A 12,901-nucleotide genomic window follows, 5' to 3' on the forward strand; every position below is an offset into this window, starting at 1 on the left:
ATTTTTGTCTGCATAGCAATGTCTCTATTTGAGTCAAAGTGAAAATTTTACCTTATTGTTCAGGAGTTTTTCTTTTGTTGGTTTGTTTTTATATTTTGGCTTCATGTACTCATATTTCATAAGATAGTTTGACTGATACGTCATTATTTATTAGCCTGTTCTACACTGTTTAGTTTTCTTATCCAAGCTTTCATTTTACCAGTTGATGCGAGAAGCTCAAAGAACAGCACCAAGTATAATTTATATCCCAAGTATTCATTTGTGGTGGGAGGCTGTTGGAGCTACTTTGAAAGCTACTTTTACAACGCTACTGCAGAACATTCCAGCATTTGCTCCAGTTTTGCTGCTTGCAACATCTGATGTGTTTTACGTAGATCTCCCAGAAGAGGTACTTCTATCAATACTTTTTTTATTCAGTTTCTTGTTAATTTACAAAGCCTTTAAGCATTGGAGTACTGTGCGCTCTTAAGCAAATTCATACTGCTATTACTCAGGCACCCTAACCAGGTGCAACCCTAACCTTACAATTTGCTCAGACAAAACAATGCTAAAAGCATTTGTCTAAAGCGTTTTCTGAGTAAAGAGATGGACTTTGACCCAGCTCTTCCTCCCTTCTCACATGCTCATGCTTCTTAGACAGATGTAGAAATTTACTTCACGCAATAATTCACACAGTGACTTCAAGATGGTTAGGTATGTACTTAGTAAAAATATATGATGCTTAAAATGTAAATGGGAAAAAAAGACTTTTACTGAAAAGTGAAAGATACTTCTACTGAAAAAGGACGGTGGTCACACTGTTAGTGACGGAACGTAATTTCAAAATTGTTAATAAACATTTCCGTTTCTTCCTATAAGTGAAAGCTTTACAAATTAGAAAGCTAAGTTCCAACTTCTTTTTAAGTAACTTGGAAATGAGTTTTTCATTGTATTCCTTAACAAAATTCAATGAGAGAACATGCTTAGCTTTCTAGACATCTGAAGGGTTTACACTGAAGGAAGGTGTTCAACATGTGATGCTGCTGCTCTGATTATTTTGTCTCAGTACTTGGGAGGAGAGGAGGGGAGCTTACCTAGACATGTTAATCATTAAATGCTTAGAAAGGGCTTAACTTTCTACAGAGGTTTTTATACTGTTAATAAATTCCTTCTAAAATAAGTACTGAAATGCCTTCCATTCATTTTGGTGGTAGAGATTGAAAAAACAGAATAAAACTTGGAAGTATGCAACTTCAGACACCACACATAAATTAATTAAAAATAAAACCCACAAACCTACCACCTTACCGAAAGGCCTGCACTTGTCTGCTGAACCCTGCTTGTTCCCTCTATGGCTGCCATAAAGATTCAAACTAACGGAGAGCAAGGCAGGTAAATGCAAAAGAAGTGGTCTTGGAAGTGTTGAATGTCACCACTTTTATCAGTGTATCATTTGGTCCCTTCAATGAGCTTTAACCTTGGAGGTGTTCCTTAAAGAAGGTATTTTAATTTGCTGTGCTCAACTATGAAAATCTAGCCTTTTAAGGCCAAGAAGATAAATTTTCATGGTTTGTCTTACCCAAATGATTATTGAGTTTACTTTAAAAGGTGCTCAGCTTTTTGGAATAGAGTATGAATTTGTGTGGCCTTATAGCTGAAGTATCTTTTCTCCTTGTGCTTTAGGTAAAAGAATTGTTTGTTAAAGAATTTGAACAAGTTTTCAACATCTGCTTGCCTGATCAGGACGAAAGAAGGAAGTTTTTTGAGGACCTTATTATGAATCAAGCTGCTAAACCTCCTGCATCGAAAAACAAAGCAGGTGAGGCTATTCTACTCTACATATAAAACTGTGCTGATAGGTAATAGCTATACAGTATTTACTTTGGTGGTAATTTTCTATCCATAATTTTTCATATGCTTGTATTTGAATACCATCAATTGATTCAAAGTTTCTGATTAAATTAAGCTTGGCAGCCATTGGAAGTACTGCCTGTAGCACCGCCACCTAAGCCTCGACAGCTGACTGAGGAAGAAATAAGACAGCTGGGGGAGCGGGAGGAAGATACGTTGCGTGAACTTAGGATTTTCTTAAGGGATGTGACTCATAGACTTGTGGTTGACAGACGTTTCGGAGCATTTAAAAAGCCTGTGGACCCGGAGGAGGTAAGTTAATGTTGATCTGTAACACCATTTTATCTGTGTGCATTCATAATTTTGCTCTGTGTGTATTTCTCAGTGTTTGTGTGCTTTTTGTAGGAAGCTTTATCTTTGTTTTTAGGACTATAACTCTTCTGATTTTTCAAGAAGCAGGAAGTTAATTTTGCTTTTACTTTTGGCGATTCCTTGAGGCTCTCGAATGTCTGCTACTTAAGTATTCACTGAAAGCCCTGGGCTCCTTCTAAAATGTCTTTAAAACTTGAGAGTATTCCATTTGGAAGGAACCTACAACGGTCATCTAGTTCAGCTGCCAGTTAGACCAAATACCAACACTGCTTTTGAAAAAGCCTTGATATGTAGGCATGTTACAGCACTGAAAAAGCACAGAGATCTTTCTTTTTAAACAGTACTTCTAGGAGTGTTTTAATAAAGCCTAAAGCTCTTTGATTGACTGACAATGATTTCTGTGAGAACAGGGGTAGAAGCAGCAGTTTTCAAAATAAATATTACGATTTCTGTTCTCTTTCATCTGGTGCCTCCTCAGTATAAGATTAGCCATAAGGGCTGTGTGGTTTCTTCTTCGTCCTGTATGCTTCTGATGTCTCTCTTTCTTATTTAATTTACTGAGTAAGTCTAAGCCAGGGGCGTATAATTCAAAGTCAGCTGTAGTTTTAATACAGCTTTGCATTTCAGCAAAGTCCTGTTCCCCTGAGCGCCCACTGTCTTGTCTTTCCCTTTACTTGCAGTTTCTGAGATGTGAATAATCTAAACAAGCATAGATGTCCTCATCTAAACTAGCCATCAGGCTCCTTTCATGGTCTGAGTAAAGAAATCTGCATCTCTGGGTCCAGTTATCTCATTCAGCCTGGAGGACAGAAGGCTCCAGGGAGACCTCCTAGCAGCCTTCCAATACCTAAAGAGGGCCTACAAGAAAGCTGGGAGGGACTTTGTAGAAAAGCATGTAGTAATAGAGCAAGGGGTAATGGCTTTAAACTGAAAGAGGGTAGATTTAGATGGGCTATTAGAAATTCTTCACTGTGAGGGTGGTGAGGCACTGGCACAGGTTGACCGGAGAAGCTGTGGATGCCTCATCCCTGGAAGTGTTCAAGGCCAGGCTGGATGGGGCTTTGAGAACCGGCTATAGTGGGAGGTGTCCCTGCCCATGGCAGGTGGTTGGAAATAGATGATCTTTAAGGTCCCTTCCAGCCCAAACCATTCTATGATTCTAAAGCAGATGTCTAGGACAGATATTTCAAAGGTGCAGGTCCTACGGCGTTTTTCTTTCTGCCAGCAATAAAGAGAATCTTGAGTGGCTACTGAGAAAGTTTGCTTTGCTGTGGTTTTCTGAAGCAAATGTGAAATGAATCCCACTCTGGGTGTCTGTTCCCTTCAGTCAATTAACTGGTTAATTTCCACCTCTTTGGCTGTGTCATAAATATTTGGGGTTTTTCAAGAAGTCCTTTATCTGACCTTATTAAAATAATTAATTGTGGTTGATACTGTGTTAAATCTCTGAGCATCTCTCTTTTGTTTTTAGGTGCCTGATTATGACACAGTTATTAAGCACCCCATGGACCTTTCAGCAGTTCTCTCTAAGATCGACTTACAGCAGTACCTAACTGCAGGAGATTTTCTAAAAGACATTGATCTAATCTGTAGCAATGCTTTAGAGTACAACCCAGATAAGGATCCAGGAGGTGAGGATGTGTTTTTATCCCTAATCTGGAAAAACTTAAAACATATGAATTGATAAATGTCTTCTGTGGACAGTAGACTTGGAATGAGATAATTTTAAATATCCACAGAGAACATTTCTTGCCACGTCGTTAGTGTGGTAGCATTAAACTGCTTGGGCATGAAATTGTGATAGAAGTGTTGACCAGTAACTCATGCTTTTGCTTTAATAATGAATTTTTCTGTTGTTACACTGAAAATACTTGCTGAGATAACCTTTCAGAACCTACCTGTGAAAAGAGGAAAATCTTCCTAAGTCATCCAAGTAAAGGATGTAATTGGCTGGTACTCAGTTGTGACTGTAAAATTTCAGATCGTCTCATTAGACACAGAGCTTGTACTTTGAGAGATACTGCATATGCCATAGTGAGGGAAGAAATGGATGAAGATTTTGAGCAACGCTGTGAAGAAATTAAAGAGTCTCGTAAGGAAAGAGGTATGTTTTTTGACACTGAGGATTTGAAGACTTGTCTCAGTATTTGTAGCCAATATTGCAAGATGATTCTTTGCTATCTGTTCTTTCTTGCAAGGTTGCAGCTCTTCAAAGAATGCTCCACCTTTCTATCATGTCATGCCAAAGCAGAACTCTCTTCCTGAGTGTAAGAAAACAGACCCAAAGTGTACTGAAAAAATGAAGATTCCAGCAGCACCTGTATATTCCAGCACACCATGCCGTAATGATGGCAAGTTGCATTTTATTCAGACTTTCTTGGAGAAGGTGCTAGCATCACTGATACCTTCTCTGTTCTTGTGACATAGCAAGCTTCTGTGGTGCCTGGTTCTTCATGCCAGAGCCATTACATTTTGTAATTTGCTTCGAAATGTGTGAAAAATGCAGAGGTCATTCGTTCAATATAGTTCTGAAGTTCAAGTACCGTGGCTGGTTTACATTGTAAGACACTGTCCTTGCTAGCCCAACTGACATTTAATAGTTCCTAAATTGCTACCTCTTGAAGTCAAAAATCTTGTATGTGGCATTTTCTGAATAGTCAGCTAGGTTTTAGTTACATGAAGCAGTATTTTTCCCTTCTCTGCCGCCAAATGCTAGACTCTGTGCCACCCTTATTGTGGTTTCCAGTTGAAGAGGGAGAGGGGAAAAAAACAGGGGAGCAATAGTAATTGATCTATAAATGAAAGATCATTATTTCCTCACTTTTGCCGTGTAAAGGATGTGAAAGAACAAAGGGACTTGGGTCTGTCTTGGTGAAAACACATGATGTGGTGTGATGTTTCCTGATCTCACTGGCATGACTTAGAATCTTGGTGTTGACTTCACCCCCTATGCTTTGTGCAGCCCTCTGTGAACACAAAGAATAGCGGGTTTTTCTGGAAGGCAGAAATGCAAAGTTTATTTCAAGCAAGGTTAACTGAATCGGAAAGCATGAGAGAGGTGTAAATCTTTATGGACAGCTTTTTCTCCAGCAAACATTCTCTTAAAATAGTCTCATTAGCTTTTGAAGTTTACAGCCTTAGGACAGATTTGAAGAAGGGCTCATCTCAAAATGCTTTTCTGTTGTCCATCTATATTACTTCAGCTAATAAGACAGTAAGCAACTAAGTAAGAATTTTTTGCTCATAAAATCTTGAAGCCAAGGGTTTTGCAAATGACATTCTGTATCTGGCTTTTCAAAATTTAATAGCAAATTGACCTCATTGACTTGCAGCTCTTCCTCTAGACATATGTAGGGAGGCAGACAATGGTGCTTGAGCTCCTCTGATAATTTTCCTCCTTAACCATTTTAATTAAGGTGAAGATGCTTGGATTCTGTTTTGGTAATATTTTGGATTACTTTTTCTGATACTTCTTTGCAGCTATGTCAAAAAGAAAACGCAGAAAGCACAAATGGTCTTCAGGTATTATAGCAAAGAGGAAGATTTTACAGTTCAATAAAGAGAATAAAGTTCCGGAAGACCAAGATGAAGTAGAGAGCGATGAAGAGTCTCCAGAAAAACACATTTCTAACATGGAGTGCACTGAAGTTGAGTCCAGACAGGATTATATCAAAGACAATGAACACAAACTTCAAGAACGACAGAAATATGGGAATGAAAATGAATTTGGGCCAGAAAGAGAAAGAGACAGAGTTCTCCTTGTGGGTAAATCTGCTTCTGAAAAGAGAGGCATGCTTTCTGAATGTTCAGATCTAAGAAAGGAGAGTCACGTGCCGGCTTGCCAAATTGCAGAAAGTTCGGAAGACAGAGGTTCAGATAGTAAGTGAAAAGTCAAACGGGTCATTTGACTTCTTTGTCTTCCTGAGGAGGATTACACTGTTTATTAGGTTTTAGCCTTCTTGCATTCTGTTCTGTTCTTTCTGCTGTCTCTCTCTAAAATCAGCACACAGTGTTTCTTGCATAATGATGCTGCCCCTCTAGTTACACTAGCCAAACTCATGTTTTTCTGCACCTGCTGTTTTTTTTATTCTGAAGTTTGTTTTATAAATGGTACCTAATTCATTGACTTTCTTTTATTGTATGAGTATCTTCCTAGTAATAAGCAATGTAACTTAAAGCTGTACTTGAAGTCAGTGTGGACCCAGTGTCACGCATGGAGTAGAAGACTTATCTTCCATGCCAACATTAGGATATATGTTTCTGAACCTAAGTAACTTTGGAGTTAATGGCAATGGGACTATATTTGTCCCCTGGGTTTACCCTGCTGATTCTCTAAGTGCTTTTTTTGGTGCCTGAGTTTCTAATTTTTACAGAGCAATGACTCTCCCCAGAAAGAAAGTAAAAGTGAGCATTTCTCATTGAAAAAATGGTAACAGTTCTGTCTGTTCTTGCAAAGAGAGACTGTATTCCAGGTAAAGGATACTTTGCTGATACTGTATTCTAGATAAACAGATATCCTGACTTAAGAAATTTATGTCACTCCAGATACGTATGCATACAGCAGGGGTCATGCAAGACATTCTCAGGTGGAGCAGCAACAGGTGACGGATGTGGAGAATGCAACGGAAACTCTCACACAGCCAGTGATTGTGGATTACTGTGAGCTCAAAGTAAGTCTGATTTCAGTTTTGTTAATACTGAAGTAGGGCGTTTTCTTGCTACATGTACATTTGTAAATCAAGTTGGTTGTTAACCAGTGCCGATTAAAATGATGGGAAGGATATGTAGCTTGTAAAATAATTTTAGCCTGTCATGGACTATGACTGTATTTCCACACCTGGTGTAAAGGCACTTTGATGACGGGCAGTTTCATTTCGTATGGCTGCTCTCTTAAGCTACATTTTCACAGCCTCACACACCACACACACACTGAACAGGCCCAGCTGTGGAAGAAGGTGCTGCCACCAGCTTGCCACTGTTGCTTTCCCAGAGATTATCAAATTCACATCTTTGGTAACAGCAAGGAGTGTGTGAAAGATTGGCAATTTGCTGCAGGCAGAGTCACTCTGCTAGTTTATCCATGCTCCCGTTTAATGGTAGGAGCTAACTGATCTAGCTTTGCTTCCCAGTCTGCTTCTGACACTTGAGCAGTGTGTTCTGCCAGCAGAGCTGTAGACATGGTACACGTTCAGCTTAGGTGAGCACCTAAGGATGCTTCCATTTCCAGCTGGTGCAGCTGTATCCAGGAGACCTGTAGCCTGGCTTCCAAAGAGCCATTCATTGTACAGTGCCCTGCATTGCAGCAACAGTTTCTCTAATGAAATGCAACAGTGGCTTTGCTGTGGCAGCTACGCTACAACAAATTGGATTGTGTCATTCCCTGCCATTCTGGAAGCAGCTGATTTGCAATTGTGATCGTTGATGGGATAGCTTTGATTAGTAATATTGCCTCAAATTTAAGCCTTCCTTTCCTCTGAAGTATGAAAAATTAATTCATTTTCTCCAGTTAAATCTTGTGAGATCTTTCATCTGTTTTCTGGCGTCACTCCTATTTTAGTTAACAATATAACAAAGTAGGGTGTTAGTTGTATTGCTATTGCTTAGCTTCTGAAAACATAAAAAGCCTATTCAGAAGATTTTGTGCTATTCTAAACTTGTAGTTTCCATATTTATTTTTTTTTCCAGAAATTGTTGCATCTTGTCACAGTGGTAACTAAGAATTTCAGCATATTTCACCTGGAAAAACTATACGCTGTTCTTAGTCAGTGCATTTACCAACATCGGGAAGATTACGACAAAACCGCATTAGTGAAGGTAATTTTTTTTTTTGTCTTATGGCACTTTGTGACACTGTTAGGCATGGGTGTGTTATGCATCTGTATGTGTGTGCTCTGGACACGATGCTTATTTAATGTTATTCTTCCCTGCTTAGTTGTCTGCCTGTGTTAAGAGTCATTTCAGTCTGGAAGACATTTATCCATATTGCAAAACCATTGTTGTATTTGGCTAATTGTTGGCAGTTTCAGGAGGAAAAGGCTTGAAGACAATGGGTCCACCCACACAGCCCTCTCAAAGCCCTTAACCTCAGTCTGTCAGTAGTCCTTCTCCAGAACCTTTTCAGGAGTGGGGGGCTATGAAAGGAGGGTGCTTTTCTCAGTCTGTTGCTTCCTCTTTCTCCCCTCACAGGCAGTTAGACCTAGTCATTTCATTCTTGGTACGAAATGTAACAAGAGTTTGAGACTTCTCTAGCCCTCACCATAATCTCTCTGTAACTAGTGTGGCTCAAGCTTCTTTAATTTGACATGCGGGGAGATTTCTGCCTATGATGGTGTAATGCTAATGAATCCAATTCTCTGACCTCTTTCTCAAAGAGAGGGTTTCTGTGTTGTCAGAACTCAGCAAAAATCTTCCACAGGCACCCATGGTCCCAGTCAGGCATTCCCAGTATAGAGTTGATTTAGCTCAGTTGGATAGTCAGTCTTCAGATTCAAGATCTTTGAATACATTTCTCTTTGAGATGCTTGTGCCTGAGAATAGGTAAAATCCTTTATGCCTCTCAGTCTGCCTTAAAAAAAAAAAAAAAAAAAAAAAAAAAGAATCCTCTTCTCTTCAGCCCTGGTCATCTCGAACTCTTCTATGTCCGAACAAGAGTTAGAACAGATGCTCTGTTCTGGTTGTGCAGCGATGGGTGAGGATTTGGATTGAGGGAGGTCATTGCTGAAAAATGCGCCCTTCTCTCATCTAGAATAATGATGTGGGTTTTAGCATGAGAAGGGTTTTGTTGATGTTATCTCAGGGCCTGTGAGCTTTTGTGACATAACTTTTAATGCTTAAAAAGTAGGAGAGACTTGATTTCTTTTTCTTTAACTTCAGCAAAAAAACCTACTCAGAGTGACTGTGCAAGTCGGTCAGGAGCAAGCCCTACTGTATGAAGAAATAAACTTTTTAACAAGTAATTATTCAGAGTGCAGAAAATTACAGTTCCAGCTTTCAGTTGTAGCTTTTCAGGAACTTTGTAATTGTTGAAACTGCCGTTGATAGCAATCCATACAGTCTTTCCAGCTTCCTCTCTCTTCTGGATGCATAGGGATGCATTTAGAAGCTCGTGGGTATAGAAAGACATTGTGATGGTGGTAGCAGCTGTATTTGCTGAACGTGTTGAACAATTGTATGTTGTATGTACTGTATTTTATGAAGAAACAAATGGGGTTCTTGAGCTTTTATTCATGCTAACTGCTAGTTTGTCTTTTCTTCTTAGGAAATGAAGAAAGAAATTGCAGCCTTCAGTTGCATTCACTGATCCTTGATTGCAGCATACTTCTCTGTTTTTTGTTGTTTGATGAAGATTAATTCTACATATATATATTTATATGAAGTACAGAATTAAACTCTATAACTCAGAAGTTATAAAGTAGGTGTGTTTATTGCGCGCATATGCATGGGGAATTGCTGCACCACAGGCGTGCATACCCGAAGTGACGAACTATCTCATAGTCATACAATAAAACAAATGAATATTCATTTAATGCATATACATATTCATTTCCCAACCCCACCCACTCTTGCTTTGTATGCTAATTAGCTTATCAGTCCTTTGCGCTTGCTCAAATTCTTCCAAAAACTGTGGGCAGGGGACTTCGAGACGTGGACAGTGGTCTTTGGGAGGAATGCCGTAGGCCCTTCCTCATGGTGTACTTTTTGCCCTTTGCCTGGAATGTGATGGTCTTCCAAATTTGCAGTGTTCTTATAGGTCTGAGCTAATTTATGTCCTTGTCGACCATCTGTTTCTTATTCTTGTTTCTTTTAGTCGCTCCCTCTAGATAACTTTGGGATGTTTCTTATCCTTTTATAAATAGGCCCCTTGTTAGAGAATGAGAAACAGACTCCTTTTTCCATTAGTTATTTCATTAATGATTTCCTTCAAACTATATGGTTACATGACCTAATGACTATACCTACATTCTTTGAGTAAATATATATTTACACTTAAATTATTGTCCCTATTCCATACAATTTCTTCATATCATATACATCTATTAAATATATCTTTAAAATTTATTAAGGAAACTCAAAGTCCTTTAGTTGCTTTTGATATTTGTGTCCCCTCCATATATATCTATTTATGTGACATACTGCTGTGATTGCCTTTGGAACACTGCAGATCTGAACATCTCCCAGGTAATTTCAGTACCTCTCTTTAAAAAACGATCAAAAACTTGATAAACTTTTATCATTGTTTTCCACCTTGTGGGAATACAGTCCTCTGAAGTAGTCTGTGGTGTGTATAGCCCACTGCATATTATTACATAAAGGTTTAAATTAAATCTCATGTCAGTACATGAAAAGTAAATCCTTCTAGAAACCTCTTAATGCAGTTCAGAGGTAATTATTTTTTAATTACCTGATAGCACTTCAAGTGGCTTTCCTAGAATTAACAACCTAAAGAAATTATGCGGAAGAAAAGTGCTGTAAGACTTTTTGCTAGCTGCTTTTTTGACAGGCCAAAAATATGCCATAACTTGAAACAAAGCAAGATTTACTGCTGTAACTTTCTGAGGTAAACTTTAGTCTTGCTTGCAATAATGACAATCGTCTTGATGCTGGAGAACAGCATTTTAACATAAATTGTTAGTTGCAGATCAGGTGGCTTGTAGTTGAATTAACTAGAAAACTATTTACAGTTTATCTGGAGAGAATGGTACCTGCCTATGACATAAAAATGAATGTGGTGTTTGGGGTAAGTATATTTCAGTAAAAAGCAAAGCAGTACCCCATTTTGAAGATTTATGCCTCTCCAAACCAGCAGAGAAAATTTCTCTTGGTGAATTTGACAGTTATTTTTAAGAAAATTTCAGAATAAGATGAGTAAAGTTTAATTGGATGAGAATAAAATTTTATATCCGTGGTGATAGAGTATGTGGCACGATTATACATTGCTGTTGTGTTACGTCATCTCAAGGACACAGTGTCTGGTGATCCTGAATGCCCGCGATCCCTCTGCCTGTGTTTGGTTTCTTAGGAATGTTCTAGTCTTCCTTTTTGGTTTCTTTCTAGTCTGTTTGTCCAAACATTTGTGCGCAGTGCAGAATTTTTTCTCTGTATTGTTTGGATGGGTATTAATAAAAAAAATTAATCACCTTTTTGGGGGCTTTTGCATGCTCTGTTTTAATCACAGAATAATTTTGATAACAACCTTGCCCTTGAAAGTCTTAAGACTTTAAAATAACTGTCTGGCAGCAGGCTTGCCCCACTCGCGCGGCATCTTGGTTATACAGTGAAGGCTGGTACAGGAGAAAGAAAAACTATCTTGAAAATTTACATTTTAATCCAATGCATTACACTGGAAACGTGATGAAGGAATTGACCTCATTTTCCTTAACTAGATCTCCACAGTGGCTGCTGTTGACAATGTCCAGTGGGATGTGGGGCGGTTTGCTGACCACATTCCCCAAGGGAGCTAAAGAACTGACCAGGAGCAAGAGTGTGGGCTGAGGAACCAGAAACATTCCTGGGACCAGAACTTCAAAGCTTTGATCAAACCTCTTCACGCCACGTGTCTCCACAAGCTGCTGTAGCTGTACAGCTAGGGTTTTGTAGGTACTGTCGGTCTTGATGTTCCGTGACTGATGGGTAGCGGTGAGCTTGGTGGTTCCCCTGAGCCACCTTACTTTTTCTTTCTTGGGAACAACCGTACTCCCTGTGACTGAAGCAAAGTGGCCAACGGCTATGAGAGAAGTGTGTAGAAACGCAATGTTTTTGACGAGCCATGGGCAGTGGGAGTTTAAACTCAGTATTGACTAAAATCTATAGGTAGGTATGTAGTAAAAGGTAGAGACCTCTTTCTCCCAAGTTCTGTAACTAAAGCCCAAAAACTGGGGGTGGGGGTGTGTGGTTCCCTCCCCTCCGAGCCGTTACTTCTGTGCTCACTCGCCCCCGGCTCGGGGCTCTGGAGCTTGCGGCAACGTCCTCACTCAGCGGCCGCTGCGGGCGCCTGAGGGGAAGTCGGGGCCGGCGACAGAGGACGCGCCCTCCCGGGGCTGGCGCCGCCGCCGTCCCCGACCCCTGCCGGGGTGTGTGGCGGGAGGCTCCGGCGCGGAGCTGAAGTTTGTCGGCGGAGGAGGAGCGGGCTGCGAAGGCGCCGCTGCCACCCGGGAGCGCCCGGCCTGCCGCCCCCGCTCCTGCCTGCCGCAGCCGCCGCGCCTCGGGCTGCTCGCCTCAGGAGAGCGCCGGCGGCAGGCTGCGGCTCCGGGGCAGCCCCCCGCGGGCGGCCACTGCCTCGGCGGGGCCGGGCCGTCCTCCGGCTAGTGTCCGCCGCCTGACGGGCGGGGCGGCGGCGGGGCGGCGGAACGGCTCCGCCCCCGCTCCCTGCCAGGGAGGCTGAGGCACCGGCCGCCGCTGCCCGGCCTCCCCGCGCACCCGCCCCGGGGCAGCGAGGCGCCGGGAGGATGCGAGTGGGCGCTGCGGGCGGCGGCGACGCGAGGGCCCGGGCGGCCGGCGGCGTTGGGAGTTCCCGGCTCACCCGCCGCCCCCCCGCCCCAAAAGAAGTGCAGTAGTTTGTGAAACGCAAGATGGCGGCGCGGCCGTGAGCGCAGGCGGGCAGGCAGGCAGGCGGGCGGCGCGGGCGCGGGCTGAGGGGGCGAGGCGGAGCAGCGCCGTCAGGTAGGGGCTCGCGTCTCCCGCCGCCTCTGGCGCGGGCGGA

General features: G+C 41.6%; 2 protein-coding genes across 9 annotated transcripts in view; both read left to right on the plus strand.

Moving 5' to 3' along the window:
• ATAD2 (ATPase family AAA domain containing 2) overlaps positions 1–11,344 on the plus strand; it is a 35,223-nt gene extending 23,879 nt beyond the window's left edge. For 2 of the 3 annotated variants that reach the window (XM_055704685.1, XM_055704688.1), the window contains 10 exons: positions 203–388; positions 1,663–1,798; positions 1,946–2,142; positions 3,674–3,833; positions 4,184–4,306; positions 4,401–4,553; positions 5,683–6,081; positions 6,748–6,872; positions 7,888–8,016; positions 9,461–11,344. In XM_055704685.1, the coding sequence (XP_055560660.1) occupies positions 203–388; positions 1,663–1,798; positions 1,946–2,142; positions 3,674–3,833; positions 4,184–4,306; positions 4,401–4,553; positions 5,683–6,081; positions 6,748–6,872; positions 7,888–8,016; positions 9,461–9,502 (1,650 nt within the window). In that variant the 3' untranslated portion in view covers positions 9,503–11,344. The remainder of the gene's footprint in view (positions 1–202; positions 389–1,662; positions 1,799–1,945; positions 2,143–3,673; positions 3,834–4,183; positions 4,307–4,400; positions 4,554–5,682; positions 6,082–6,747; positions 6,873–7,887; positions 8,017–9,460) is intronic. The other variant, XM_055704686.1, reaches the window with a different exon arrangement.
• A 1,174-nt stretch (positions 11,345–12,518) lies between these two features.
• ZHX1 (zinc fingers and homeoboxes 1) overlaps positions 12,519–12,901 on the plus strand; it is a 29,213-nt gene continuing 28,830 nt past the window's right edge. For all 6 annotated transcript variants that reach the window (XR_008731210.1, XR_008731209.1, XR_008731211.1 and 3 more), the window contains exon 1: positions 12,519–12,861. The gene's annotated coding sequence lies outside the window, so the exon portion shown is untranslated. The remainder of the gene's footprint in view (positions 12,862–12,901) is intronic.

This window comes from Falco cherrug, chromosome 3 (genome assembly GCF_023634085.1).
Source record: "Falco cherrug isolate bFalChe1 chromosome 3, bFalChe1.pri, whole genome shotgun sequence".
In the NCBI taxonomy this organism is placed as follows: domain Eukaryota; kingdom Metazoa; phylum Chordata; class Aves; order Falconiformes; family Falconidae; genus Falco; species Falco cherrug.